Raw genomic sequence first — 15892 nt, 5'->3', positions numbered from 1 at the left:
CTGCTCATCATCACTCTCATTTTCTCTGAACAATGGCAGTGAAATTCGGCCTGTATACACTTATTACCACTCCCACCATGAAGCAGCACTCAGCTCAATTGTCCAGTCATTCATACCACTTTTTCTTTTTTTTTTGTTGCTCTGCTCAAATTTCTATTGTGTCTGAGCTCTTCTTTTATTGCTGATGGTCGTGGATCAAGCTTTGAATGAAAAATAAATACAATTATATAGCAGTAGCCTAAAGGGGGGTTGTCCTAAGCTAACCTAATATATTTTAGAAGAGTCGTGTTATGCAAAATAAACTTTTAAGAGCTTGTAAGCGAGTTGTAATTATTGTCCCATCATTAACTCACTTCAGGTTGTTAGCAGTGATTCATGTGTGCATTAAAGTTACACTGTGTAACCTTTCTGGTGAAAGGCCCATCAAATGCTTTTCTCCATGGAAACGTAATTACTTTGTTTGAGATGTCACAATATAGCATTACATTTTTCTATCTTCATGGAGGCCAAATCAGACCAGGTTACAGGTCAGATCTATGGAAAGGCAACCTCGCTCAGTCACAAAGCCTGTTTTTCTAGGTATTTTTGAGCTATAAAACTACCTGGAATGTAAGATGTCAGATAGAGCTGTTTAATGTCATACTGGGAAACATTTCAGGAAGAGCGATGACATCCATAGAAATAAAAAAGTTACATAGTGCATCTTTAAGCTAGTAGATAAAATACAAACTGTATATTGACAATAAAAACAAATAACAGACGTAAACAGTGCATGCTTTAGTACTGAGACGTCTATAGGCCCTGAGCGATATGTTCTTGTGGCAATTATATCAAAGGGAGAGAGGGATTCCGTTCGCATGTTTCTATGGTTACGGGGAAAAGCGTCAGTAGGTTGTTGACACCATATTTGCTAAGCCTCTTCAGCTCACAGCAGCAGATGGCAATGTCAAGGTGTTGCATGGTAATTGGGATGAAGAGGGGACAAGTGAAGTTAGCATTTGGAGAGGCACTGGAGAACATGCAGTCCAAAATAGGTCTCTAAATGAATGAGTGTAAGTGAGAAATTAAAAATAACATCACTTTTCAATGATAATGAGAGCTAAGAAGATAGTGTAATAGTTATTATGTTTTGGGTTTTATTACAAATTTAAGAATCGCACATATTTCCAAAAAGATGGCATTGTTAGTTAGCCTGATTCATCAGCCGGTTTCACTTTATGGAAACTGTCTGACCTCGCAGCATAGGATACATTTGCTCGAGGGTAAGCTGGTACTTTTTTTATTTAACCAATCACTGCTATTTGATCGTGACGTATGTAATGTGCCAAATCCCGTAGAAAGAAGACCAATAACGTCTTTCCTCATGACAAAATTCACCAAACATTCCCTGTGTTCTGGCTTTAAATCTTTGATCTCGGGCATCGTTGTCAAGACAGAATATATGGCTTCGTCTACATCCCTCTCAACTGCTTTGTTTACTGTTGTGCTGTACCAGAAACCACGTGCTGCACCATGTTGCACGGTCTACAACTTCCGGGGTTCTTGCAAACCGTCTAGTGTGTTCCGATTCCTGACCTAGTTGCTGGAGAGAAATTAAATCGAGCGGAGGCACAAGGTGGCACCAGTTGGGCTAGTTGTTATTAACCTACAATCAAAATGAAAAATAGACTGCAATTCCAAGTAGTAAAGCCCACAGTGAATAAAAACTAACCAAGTAATAATAAGTAACAATAAGTAATAAAAAAAACTAAAATTGTAAATCTTCTTTGGAATTTTTCAACAATTATTGTCTGGTTATACGTAATATAACCCAAGTTGACCTTACAAATAGCACACAAAGATACCCAAGATTCAAAAATTTAAGAAGATAAAGCAGGTTATCATCAACGAATAATAAAATACACCCATAATTCTGTATCTTCTCCCATATTTTTTTGAATAAATTACAATGACATGTTTGCCAGCTGCGTAAATTTGACTCACAAGCCTCATTCTATAATACCGTAATCCTGGGCCACATTTAAATTTTGCTATTCTTCCCCTCCTCTAGTTCTCATTCATGCATAAATTCATGCAACATCATCTGAGCGAATCTTGGTAAAAGCACTGGATATTGTCAGCTGGGTGTCTTTCTGGCTGTTTGCATGGTTCCTTCATATTTTTGGTAACAACAGCAAACTTTCCCAATGGGCACACACAAAAATAAGTCAAAAGAGAGTGTTGTGCTGTTTGAAAATGCTATGAAATGGAGAGTGACTGTGCACGGTGCAGTTTAATGAAATCTGGGGTGCTGATGTCATGGGGAATAAGAATGAGCATGTTCTGCAGGACTAAAGGTTCATGCTTTCATCTTCTTTATACTTGATTTGGATTAGAGACTCCTGGGTGACCACTGGCCTAGCTGTGGTCTTGGCTGATACACAGAGGGGGAGTGTTTGTTGAGAGGAGAGACATGGTAGAGGAAAAAGAGGTGACGGATTAGAGCAGCTCCGCCTCTGCGCATCCCAACTAAGTTTTTCCCCTAGCCTTGTACGACCCACACCCTGGAAAAGAGAGAGAAAAAGTACAAGAGCAAAGTCACGAAATGTCATTCACACAATTTGAAAGCAGGGAAGTGCTCTCTCTAGTGGGCAAAATTAAATATGACACTGATTCATTCTTTGATCCATTTATTTTAGAGACTGTTATAATAGAAAGTCACATTATGAAAAAAGAAAAAAAAGAGGTATAGTTGTACGCATATTGAAGTCTTATTTTTTTCAATTTCCCTTGAGTTTTGGGGTAATGCAGTGGTACAATAACAGCTCAAAATTCATGCATCATCTCACCTACAAAATATTTTTCCTCAGTATAGAGCTATATAGCTCTGTCTGTACACTTTTCATTTTCGATTTTAGGTGGTAGTACTTACGCATTGAATTATAAGTTTACTTTTTAATGTTGATTATCAAAACACTAAAGTCTAGACTGTCACATGCACTGCAATATTTAAACTTGATTTAACTTAGCAGCAGCAGCATTCCTGGTTGTTTAGTCACTGCAGAGTTCTTATCATAAATTCCACAGTGCAACTCAGCCTCCCTTGCCTCTTAGAAGTACTTTCGTGTGTTTGAATGATAAGACATCTGCAACACATAGAAATAAAAAAAATTGTAAAAGCAACTATGCTCAGCTTTCTGGGCTCCATGGTTACACAGTTTAACTCAGATGGCAAGGTGAGGACGTGTAGTCATTGAGGATAAGACAAACTTGGAGCGGAGTGGGAGGGGATTCTCTGGTCTTTCATGTAGTGCTTTGTGCCAAGAGCTATAGGCCCCCGCTGAGCACACTGCATTGTGACTGTTTGGGACGGAGATGGGTATTTTACAAGTGTGGGAGTTGAGGAGTGAATCTCGTCTCTGCTAGGCTTTTCCCACTTTTATCTGTGAACTGAAATCATTTTTATGTCTCTTGCAAAAGCCCTACACAGAACCGTGCACCTCCAACCTGGATGGATGGTTTTATCACTATGGGAAGCCCATGAGCGCATGTAAGCGATCCTTCCTCTCGCTGTTATCTCTGTACCTGCAGGCCAGCTCAGCCGGTTATATGCAGCCCTCGAAGCATCATTAATATTAACTGCTATGTGTTTGTTCTCTTTTGTAGTGTGGCAGCAGCAGCAGGAAGTGTTGATCATGGCCCATGTGATTAACATAGTGATCTATTCAGGCACCAGGACACTTAGCAGTAATTACACTGCCATGTCCCCTGCAGCTTTACTGAAAATAGTGTAAAAAGTTGTATTTAGTCTGTACAATAATTTTATTTTTATTCAGATTAGGGATTAGATTACATTTAATTGCACTATATATTGTATGTGCCTTCTTTGGACTTTTTAATTTGCTTTAAAAACATATGAGCTGTAGAGAGTAGAGTAATTGAACATGTTTATACTTGGTGGGAGGTAGAGATGCTTGTTAAATATTAAACTTGTACATGTACTCAAATACAGGTGTTTTTGTTAAAATCAGGATGTCTCTCATTAGCATTTCACTTGAAGTACATAGATCCACACTTAAAGCATGTGCATAGCGTGTGTTGAATGCTGCATATCTAGTCCGCTGGCCTGCTCTTCCCTCAGGGGAGATGTCCGTGGCGTATAGGTTAATAATGTTGTCACGCCATAAGGGCCAAAGGCACTTGTGCAAACACCATGCACAACGCTTGCACAGATGGAGACTCATATATTTTTATACTGCACTTTCATGTTCGGCTACAGTCAGAGGACATCTAAAAAGGACACAAGATTTGATCGCAGCTTTGCCATAACTGTCACGGCATGGCAGGGAGTAACCTAGCAGTAACCTTCTCGACGCATGCAGTGATTGAAATAAAATAAAACTATCTAACGTTGTGCTGCAGATGAGGTAATATATTCAGAACAGGGTTAGAAATGAGCATGGCAGAAGAAAAGAAGGATTTAACATGTAAACAGTGGATAATGTTCAGTTACATTCTCTCAAATACATTTCCAATGAGCTTTTTTAAAGCTTTATTTTGATTGACAATTTTATATAATTTTTACCTACTCTACCCAACTCTGTGTGACACAGATAGACTATTCCACAGAAATACTATACAGATTATTCCACACAAATACTATGCCTTTTGTTGTTCTCATAAGCTTTCAGTGCTTTGTTGGCATATTTTTAGCACTAGGTCAAAAACCCATGGAATTGGAGATTGATTTGATGAAGTTATCATAAGAACCATATATAGTGTCACAAATATGTCACAAAAAATTCCTCCAAAACCCCTTATTTTGGTATTGGCCCCCCAAAATACAGTCAGGCCCTAATAATGTATCATGTGTGCAGCATCCATACTGTAAGGAGGTATGTGAACAGTCTCACTACTATAAAATGTTTATAAACCAACTGTATTATAATATACAGTGTGTATGAAGGATAACGCCAGATGTTTATGGATGTTTTTTTCATGTAACTGCAACATTAAAATTTGCCACTAAAACATTCCCATAAGTGACACGTTGTGATAGAGTTTGCTTGTAAAGTGTTTAAAAGGACAGGCTGGCAGGTCACACAGAGGGCAGAGAGACAAAGTGACAAAGATTGAGTCTGATTAAAAGTTTCCGAAGTTTGCTGTCCTCCACTGAAACCTAGTTTGCTCTTTACATTAAAGGCTTTGTGACTTTGCTCGCTGTCCTTCATATGAGGCCCACTCTCTCTGGGAGGGGGCTTTTTAACACCCCACTGTGACCAAAAGTGCTGAGTCGCCCGGGAGAATGGCGTCCAGTGCACAGTGAGGTATCTTTTAATAGGCTGATGAAGTACAGTACGAGGAGCAAGACTTGGAAATCCGAGAATGGTGGCTATTGTTACCGGAAATACAGTAGATGGGGTGGGCATTAGGTGTACATTACAGTCAAAGAATAGCTCAAGGATCTATCAGGGCTTTAAATAAATCCATCGATACTTTGATTGAGTCGGAATATGTCTCAAGGTTGTGTTCAGAAATAACTTGTTTTAGTCTAAGTGCTGATGCAAACGGTGAGAACTCATCAATGTTTAAGGCAACAGGAGTGCTCCCAAACTTTTTAAAAATGACAGGAGTCAGCAATCCTTTAAGAGGTTGATAGTTGAAATGCATTTAAAAAGTTGGTACAAAAATAACATAACACTGAAGTTAGAAGTCCATAGGCTAACAGGTTAATAGACAACAAGAGAGTATTGTAATTTTGAATTATTGCATATTTTAGGTTTTTATTTCTGTATTTTGTTTCATTGTGAATTGGGATATCAAGATTAATTGATACTTATTACACTAAGAATCAAATTAATATCAAGCAACAAAGAGACTGAGGTTTTTAGAAGCAAAATAAGCCATTTTAACTCAATTCTATGCTCAACAATAGGTAATGTGTAGTGTAGTTTAGAGTAAAATCTGTATTTATTGTCTAATTATCCAGTATGTTACTGTATCTCAACACAACTCCATACAGTTGTCTTTCTTGTTTGGCACAGTCATGTTTCTCCAACAAAAACACACAGCATTAATATTTCATGGTAGCCTAGTTTTCTTTCCAGAACTACAACAAAGAAAATCACTCCAACAAACCGCGTCATTACAGTTGTTAGCAGAATGGAAAACAAACAGAAACATTCGGCAGTGGTTTGGCTCAAAGATCAGACATAGCTGCTAACTGCAAAAACACTTTGAAATTGAGAGTTTAAATATGCACTTTAATCAATTCAAGACTTAAAGGAGTCTGCTATTACTACATTTGTGTAAGCTCGTGCTATCTAGGCCTACCTTTTTAAGTAATTGGCTTTTATACATACATACTCTGGGATTATAATTATCAATCTTCATGAAAGCAATCAGGTGATGCCACCAGGTCAAGTTAGAGGTCAGATCTGTTTAGAGGCAAACTCGCTCACAGTAAGAATGCATGTGGTATTTTTTTAGCAATAAAAACACCTCTGCATGATGTTTGATAGACACCTTTAATACCATAATGTGAAACATTTCAGGTAAAGCAGTAACATCTCCATGGAGCTTGGTGTTGTACCTTCTGTTGTCATGCCGCAGCCAGGATGCTGTAGCAGTTTTGCTGAAAAGTAATTCAAACCTGCAGTGTACAAGTCTGGCCCTAGCTCCCTGGACACCATCTGCTCCTATCTGCTGTGTTGCTCTACTATGACAATTACTTCATAGACAAAACAAAATACCCAAACAGTAAAGGCCCTATTCATTAAACAGCAATCAATCAATAAGTCACCCCAATTTAACTCACTGTCCCTGAAAGAGTGACTTGAACCACGTCACGCCAATGTTTTTGACAAGGGTTGCCAAGCGCAGAGAGATGCATCATATACTCAAACTGATTGATGACAAATTAAATTACAAGTGACACTGTATGGCTCTGCGGTGTTATGCCAAGACAAATGGATTATATCCACCATAATTATTGACTACTCTGGGAGCTGTCAAAGGCCCATAAAAAAGCTTGATATTTAAAAAAAATAATAACTCTTCATTATTATGCACTGCACTTCATGGGGATGCCAGTTATTCAGATGGACAGAGCAGGTTTAAACTAATTTGTCTTTTCAAATATAGGCAAAGCATTTTTTTCAGTCTTATTTCAGTTCCCTCTTCTAACACTAATAAGGTTTAATATTGAGGACCAAATGGGAACGCTACCAAATAAAATATTGTGAATCTATGGAGCGTTGAATGCACTAGAGCAGCAGAAAGTGCAGAGGTAATGGCAATTTTTCACTCCTCATTTGTGGATTAATGTGGAGAGCGCAGCTTTTAAGTCATACCCCATCTATTTAAGCCTTATAAATCATTCACTATATCCCTTCTCTCTTTCTTTCTGATAGAATATTTGTATTGATAATAGTTGCTAATTGTATACAAAAGTCCAGTCTGCACACTGCACCGACCATCCTTAAACACCACTGAGCGTAGCTAATTATATTGTTTCCATTTTGATAAGCTTTAATGCCTGAATAAAATACTGCACAGATCCAGAAATCAATGCACATTAGCATACCCATAATCACACAAATTGATTGCAACCAAAAATTATCATAACTGACTGGGAAAGAGCTGAGTTAGTCCAGAAGAAATGGATGAAGAGGGAGAGGGGTCGGAGAGGACCATGGTTCTCTGAGTGAATTGGATCGATAGAGAGCTTATAGTGCTGGTGTGGCTTAGTGTCCCAACTGTCATACAATTGATAGCTTCCCTTCAAGCTAGTAGATACCGTACTGTAGTTTTTTCTCTTTTACCATTTCTCATTATTGAAACTGGGCAGGTTGAGAATACAAACATACTACCACTGCAGTTGGGGCTGGACGATATGGAAGTAATAATTAATCATATGTTTTTTCTCTTTGTATTGATCACGATTTTTGTCTTGATTTTTTCTTAATGAAATGGCTTTCAATCTTAGTTTTATGATCATAAGCAAGAGACACTTTTAAACACTGCAATTCAAACCAACCACAGGCTTTCACTGACAGGGCATTAGCTACAGACCACCAAATGTAAAGCTTATGACTTACAATCTGAAATGATTAAATCTTGATACTGTTACATTTTGATTAGCTGCACAGGTCTAACAGGAAAATGTGGTTTATATGCCTAAACTTGTATAGTATTAGATGTCCAAGCATTTTAGGGTCATTTTTATTTTTTTGACTTCTAAATTACACCGTTATTCAAAATCTCTCTTCTCCATCACACTTGCCCTTCTCCACCCTGTTCTTCAGACCAGCAGCAGAACTATCTCCCTCCTCAGCCTCTCCGTCTTCTCCTCTTAACCACCACGAATCCATGGGCCCTAGGAGAAACAGTTTCCCTTTAAAATTGATGATACAGTTTATTCCTTGGCATCTCATCTCCTAAACTCCTACATCTATTCACTGAGCCTCATTGCTTCTTACTCATTTGCCTCTCCTTGAAACAACTTTCCAATGCATAGTTTTTTGCTGAAAACTAAATATTAATTTTGGAATACTTTCATGCAGTATGACTGAATTGTTGTGTCCAGTTTTATAGTCTATAGAGTCTGAATAGCTTTTTCAAATCGAAGATAGAGAAAAGACCATTTTAAAGGTGGGACTAGTGACAAATTATGGTGTATATTTCTGCTATTGATGGCCAAAGCTCTGTGTTAGTGCTGCCCCGTTTATTTAAGTGTCTCTTGTGAATTGAGGACCTTTTTGATAGCAGGACATTTGTCAGATTATTTATCATTTTATGACGCGTTTTATATTTCACCCAGGATTGAAAAGGTGTTAAGTATCATCCAGTCCTCCAGACAACTGTGTAAAAATAAAAATCAGTCAGGTGGGATTTAATAATCTTTTATCACTCTCCGTCTGTTTCTTATTACCGTAAAGTTTGGAATAGTAGCATAGACAAATACAAAGTGAGTCTGTATCTCTGATAGTTTAAGCCTCAGCAAAACCTATTTCAGTTGATGGTGTAGTGAAGATAAGTCCTTACCAAAGTCTGTAGAGCCATGGCTTCCCCTATTTATCTGTAGATAATGCAGGGCCCCCCAATAACAACTCATACTGCATACTCAATTCAAAACAGTATATAATGTGTTTATCTCAAATGTACTTGTTAACAGTACATATGATAATGTCTATCGGCTTAATTCTAATTTAAAGTAGTAAATGAAGCAAATAAAGTATGTAAAGTTAATTTCAAACTCAATTTTCTTTTATGCTTGTTGCGTGGACATTTCAGGGCCCCCTGCACTGCCTCTTAGGACCCTCAAGGGGCCCCGGCTCCCACTTTTGGAATTACTGTACTAGAGGAAAATTGTAAATATTATTTGCATGTGGAATATGGAAATACCATACCAACAGACAACTCTTTGGTATTCATCATCAGTGAGGTCAAAATTAATTAGCATCAGTCACCAAAATGTACTTTTACCTGCTTGTCTTGTCTCCATGGAAATGTTATTGAAATTAAATAGTATGGCAACAAATGCATCTTATCTTTAAGGAGTCGAGCAACAACAAGGCCAAGTTACATGTAAAATCTATGGAGTGGCATGTCGGCTCACTGTAAGAATGTTTCTCAAGGTAAAAAAAAAGTCGAATGCCATACTGTGGAAGTTGGAACATTCCAGGCAAAGCAATCCCCCTCCTGATAGAGACAAGCAGAATCAAAAATCAAACAGTTTTTCTATTTTTACTCATTTACTAAAACATTAAATGGTGGAGAGCTGGTTGCTCTCTCTGTAGGTCAAAAGGTCATTTGGCATGGCCGCGACTCATTTCCCTTTTCATAATCCAAGGCTCACGACATCTGATGCAGCTACAGATCAGGGGTCAGTCCAGACTGAGCCAAAGTAATTGATCCTTCTTAACTACTTCCACTGAATTACTGCAGGTTAATACACACAGAGATTACTGTAGTAAAGCTGCTATCCATTCACCTATGTACTTAAACAGGAAGTTAATTAATTATAGGCCTATACAGTGTGTAAACAAATCCATGTAATTTGTTTTTATATTATTACCATAGAAAAAGCAATTACCACCCAACCAGACCTCCAATTAGGATATCCATATTCATTGTTTTTTTGTTTGTTTTTTTGCTCTTTGCCAATGTTTTTCTATAACATTTGTTTTCTTTTATTTGGTAAACGCCTACTGACAAAACAGTGAGCATCATTTTACATTTGGGTGGTGATTTCATGATTTGGCCCTGGAGTAGCAAAAGCACATGATTTGCAGGAGATTTAATAGCTTTTCATTTAATTGATAGATTATATGTCAGAAGATATTAAAACCAAGCAGGTGCACACTTTATTTAGGATGCTACACTACAAGGTCACTCCACTATGACTATGGAATATATCTTTATTGTTGCTTCATGATTCATAACTTAAACTTTGGTGTTCCAGTGGAGTCTATCTGTATAATATTGTATAGTATAATTGACCTCTAAAGAGTAGATTGCCTCTCCCATTTTAGCTTTGCCTTTGTGTTCTCATAGCAGTTTAAGCCAAATGCAGCCCCCCATTATCTCTCACTGTAATGGACTCTTCCTTATGCTGACTCTGTGCCAGGGTCGTGCATCAGGAGCACAAGCACAGGTTCGCTGATGGAGTCGCCGGGCACAGGGGCAGCAGGCTCTCTCTGCCAAAAAGCTCAGGGCGCCCTCTCTGTGCCCCAGGCCAGGTCATGTCTAGGTGGCTTCACTTACTGACTAATAGGCTTAACCTGATAGTCAGCAGCGTTCATTTAGTGATGGCACTTCCTCTGCTGAGCCAAGGAAGTGCACTGTAAAGGATAAAGATGAGCATGCAGTTCCCTCTACCAAAATAGAGATGTTTTTTTGTGTAGTTGTTAATTAGGTCATATCATTTACTTTGTTGGTGTGTTTTCTAATTTTACACATTTTACATTACTGGTGACATTCCAGGCAAAATAATAACATCTCCATGGAGACAAGCAGATGGCAGACCCTCCACTTGAAAAGTTACATAGTGCACCTTTACTATGTGTATGTGTGATGAATGGAGTGAAAAGAAATGTAGATCAGATTGGGCACAGGGAAGTATAGTTGTTAGTACTACCACTTCTGGACGAATCAGGGATTACATCAACTAATTACTACTGTTGTTGTAGTAATGTGGTATTATCATAGTTGGTGTTGTATTTTCAAGTTAGATAAGGGTCACTATATTTTCTCGAGAGAGAAATTTATCCTGTGCATTTGACCCTCCCATTAAGGATGAAGTGTTGAGTAATATTATTTCAGTTACAGAACAAAACTTTAATCCAAATTAAGCAGTGTTTGCTTGATTGTAGAAGGGCTTTTGTATCATCTCCAAATGACTGACTGAACTGAAATATCCCCAGTGAATGGAGTGGCTGTGATTAGTATTCTGAGTACCACGTTGGTCTGTATTGATGTGGGCCATTCAGGATTCATTCATTAGATCTTAATCGCTTTTATATTGGGCCCGGTCATAGAGGACCTCTCACAAAACTTGACAATTTCTGCTATAATTTCCATGGAAAGGTTAATCTGGAGACAGGAGATTGATGACTGGAGTCTTGACAGACCCCAGAGTGGAGCTGCGAATGGAAGTCCTTGACAATCCCAGCTGCATTGTAAAAGGTTTTTCCCGTTCTTCTTGAAATAAAACATGGCGAAGAATAAAATGACGTACTCTGAGGGTTGTGTAATAATATTTAATCACATATTCAAAGATAATCCCCTAATTAGCATATTTGGCTACCCTTTCACCTACACTAATCTACTGGGGTCAATAAATCGGGGTCTGTGGAAGGAGATTCAAGATCACTGGGATTATGAGGGATATTCGTAGGCACTTTACCCTTGTAAAGAAAGACTAAATTATGTAGTTTGTATCTTGAATGTTATTGAGCAAGTTGAAAAAGAGTTACTTTCACATTTTTTTTAGCAATTTTAAAATGATTTTACTTCTTTTAAGAGATTCCTGATTTAATTCCAATATACATTACCTCTTCAAGCCATTTCAAGCCATGTTTTTTCCTGTGTTGGGAAAATTGTAAATTCACCATTGGTCATGAAATAACTAAGGTATAAAAGCTATGCAATGTAACCACAAAATAATTAAAATCCAGGATATTAGGAATTGAACCAAAGCAGCTCAATTTTTGCACTTATATGTATGTAATTCAGAATATTGATTAATTGTCACTCCAATACAGATGTATTGCTATGGCATTTTTTCTTTTTAACAGTGACAGTTCTACTAATGAAAAGGTCAACTCTAACTCAAATATGTACGGACAGTACTTCTGCTATTGCTTTGCTATTGCTTTTTATGGTCCTGGCTAGGAACAATAGTCTTTTTGATAGAAGCTGACGGCCATATTAAATCTTAGCCCATGCAGTGGGACCCCCTGTAGACCTGTTCACTATAGAGAAAAATACCACTTTGTAAACTGTGTGGAGATGTGTCTCGAAATCAGTGGTGTGGGACTCTATGGCGGTCCTTTGGAGATCTAGTTTGGTATTTGTAAAGCAATTTGAAGCCAATGTGGGAGGTGCAGTTGGACTTTCTTAAAGCAGTTACTGTGGAAAAGCTGAGAACAAACAAACTGATGATATGGACAGGATGAAAACCTGAGATGACTGTTATGATATTGTGATGCTAGTGGCATTTTGAGAGATTTCTGTATCCTTCCTTTGCATATCTACTTACATTCATTCAGTTCATTGGGTTTCATTTACTCATTTCACTTCAACCCCCTATTTTAGGACTTTGGTCTTTCCTGAATATCAAGTATCAAAGATTAATTTACCCTCTCTTATTAGTTTTCTCCATATTTGTTGAATTAAAAACATTAATTAAGCCCAGTTCCATGAATTTTGATGTGCAGATTTGAAATAGCTGGCTAAAACAAATATAGATGTTACCAAGGTTTGAAGTGAAGAATTTGATCTACAGCCAGATTTGGCCTGTTTACATAAAACTAATTTGTATTCCCAAACCCACTTACAGCTTTGTGAGCTTCATTTTATCTCATACCGTCCTGCAGTTCTCTGTACATATTATTGCTTCAGGGATATTTCACTGTTTTATGTTACAAACTGAGTTATATGTGACGTCTAAGAGAAAGCAATATATAAGAAGAAATGAGACAGCAAATTATCAATAGTAAAGCTTTTTAAACCACTTTTGAGGTCAGTTTTGTCTTGAGTTCATCAAATTGTGTGAAGTGTGCAAAAGATATTTTTCAGAAGATGACCTCAAATATTTCTCAGTTCCAGTCTTGTTACCATCACTGGAATTCTAATCATGCTGATATTTTTTCCTTTTTCTGACATCTACTTTCTCTTCTGTCCGCAGATCTTGGCCATTATATCAATCCTGTTCATCGTGCTGTCCACCATCGCCCTGTCCCTCAATACTTTACCAGATCTACAAGTGTTGGACGAATTCGGTCAGGCCAATGACAACCCGCAGTTGGCCCACGTGGAGGCCGTGTGCATCGCTTGGTTCACTATGGAATATCTCCTCCGCTTCCTCTCCTCTCCCAACAAGTGGAAGTTCTTCAAGGGCCCACTCAACGTCATTGATTTGCTTGCCATCCTGCCCTACTATGTGACAATCTTTCTGACTGAATCCAACAAAAGCGTGCTTCAGTTTCAAAATGTGCGGCGTGTGGTGCAAATTTTCCGTATCATGAGAATATTGAGGATCTTAAAATTGGCCAGACACTCCACAGGCCTCCAATCTCTGGGTTTCACTTTGAGAAGGAGCTACAACGAACTTGGTTTACTTATTTTATTTCTCGCGATGGGTATTATGATCTTCTCGAGCTTGGTGTTCTTTGCCGAGAAAGATGAAGATGCCACAAAGTTCACCAGTATCCCCGCGTCTTTCTGGTGGGCCACTATTACAATGACTACAGTGGGCTATGGTGACATTTACCCGCAGACTTTGCTTGGTAAAATTGTAGGGGGGCTCTGCTGTATTGCGGGAGTGCTGGTAATTGCCCTCCCAATTCCTATTATTGTTAACAACTTCTCTGAGTTCTATAAAGAGCAGAAGAGACAGGAAAAAGCCATCAAGAGGAGAGAGGCTCTCGAAAGGGCAAAGAGGAACGGAAGTATTGTGTCCATGAATCTGAAAGATGCTTTTGCTCGCAGTATGGAACTCATGGACGTAGTGGTGGAAAAGAGTGAGGAAAAAACGTTTGATAACCACCTGTCGCCAAGTCGCTGGGGGTCGGCAAAAAATGCGTCATCAGAAACTAGCCTAAGGTCCCCAGATAAGAGAAACCCCGAGTTGTCCCCGAATCGAATAACTATTATCACATCAGGAAGTCCGCAGCACGAACACAGGACCCCACAGCATCTTAACGCCCAGAGGTTAGAAGAAGTGTACAATCAGATGACAAAATCACAATCCTTCAACAATTTAAATACTGCAAGTTCAATGAGCACCATGAGCACAACTATGACCGGACCTGGTTCACCCAAGAAAACCCACAGTCCAGAATCCACTCTGAAGGAGGAAGTGGAGCTGGAGATGACAGAAGTGCAAAAGGCATGCTGTTCTGAGGATTTTCTGCATCAAAAAGATGGCATTGAACCGTGTGAATTTCGTCCAAAGCTTCCATTTTTAAACCTGGGTCATCTGGGTACGGCGGACAACCTCTATCAGTCTGAGCTCCACATTGACGAAGATGGGAGTTTCAATAGCGCCATGGAAACGATGTCTCCAAGAGGAAACAATCCTCTGAAGATAAAAGGTTTGACGGTAAATAGAAACTCGGCAGAGGGTCCGCTGACACCCCCCAGCACTACCTCTCCTGGAGACATCAGCTCCAGCATCATGGAAGACGAATCACCCGATGGAGAGATGTCCCCGCTCATACCATGTTCGGATGAGCTTGTTCCCATCGCGGAAGAGGAGTCATTATCCCCAAAAAGGCTGGTCGTAGACACTCCACCTGGCGACGAGGACCCGACTACGGAAGATCATCTCATGGAGGTGGCAGGTGCAGTGGTTGGGCCCCTGTCACCCAAGATGGCAGCACAAAACTGCACCCAAGCCGTAGTTGGGGCGAGCGGGGAGTCCAATAGCAACCAAAGTGGACACAACAAAGTCGAGAACCACATGTTTACAACGGAAATCCATCTGATACCAGGAGATGGCAGTCTTTCTCCGACCTGCGAAACCAGCATGTGACAATAAGGCAATTTAAAAGACTTAGGAACGCAAGACAAGGATGCAGTAAAAGATATTTTTGCATGGCATGACAAGTCCCTTTTACTTGTGTTGTGTTTTGCTGAAGAAGAGAAAAACTGAGGTGCTTATAAAGGCTCTGGAGAAATAAAGGATGTCATCAATTGCTGTAGGTAGACTCACGGCCCTCCTGATGTACATAATTATTTTCTAGCAAACTTGAGGAAGGGAGACTTAACTGTACAAAGCATGCATTTAGACAAAGACAAGATATTTTACGGTGCTTAGTTTGCTGAAAGCGCTCCACTGTAAATACCGGGACATCAAAGCCAGTGACAATACAGAGGATGGTAAAACGAAAAGACTGTTGATGCAAGTACAAATATTTGCAATGTGAAAAATAATGTGAGAGGGTGGTGGGTGGGTTTGGGTAGAAACACACAGAAAGCCCTCAGATTGGGTGTTGCATTGTAGCGAACTCTAAAATAAAAACATATCATTACTTTTTGTGGAAATGCAATGTTCCCATGATGACCTTGTAATGCTTTTATTTTCGTTTAGTGTGGTAAACAGTCTATGAAAACTGTATGAAATGTTTTGGGTTTTCATAACTAATTATTTAGGTTGTGCATCCAATTATCAAAGATCTTGACAATA

The 15892-nt window shown here is 38.9% G+C and overlaps 1 protein-coding gene across 1 annotated transcript in view; it reads left to right on the top strand.

Annotated features, from left to right (window-relative positions):
- The window catches only part of LOC110161038 (potassium voltage-gated channel subfamily B member 2), a 90679-nt gene extending 75441 nt beyond the window's left edge, over positions 1–15238 (top strand). The window contains exon 2 of the mRNA XM_020925750.2: positions 13391–15238. Within this exon, the coding sequence (XP_020781409.1) occupies positions 13391–15238 (1848 nt within the window). The remainder of the gene's footprint in view (positions 1–13390) is intronic.
- Positions 15239–15892: the final 654 nt, after the last annotated feature.

Source organism: Boleophthalmus pectinirostris, unplaced genomic scaffold (assembly GCF_026225935.1).
Source record: "Boleophthalmus pectinirostris isolate CB_2022bp ecotype Guang Dong unplaced genomic scaffold, ASM2622593v1 HiC_scaffold_15, whole genome shotgun sequence".
Classification (NCBI taxonomy): domain Eukaryota; kingdom Metazoa; phylum Chordata; class Actinopteri; order Gobiiformes; family Gobiidae; genus Boleophthalmus; species Boleophthalmus pectinirostris.
Note: the sequence above shows the minus strand (reverse complement) of the source record. Positions and strands in the feature narration are given on the sequence as shown.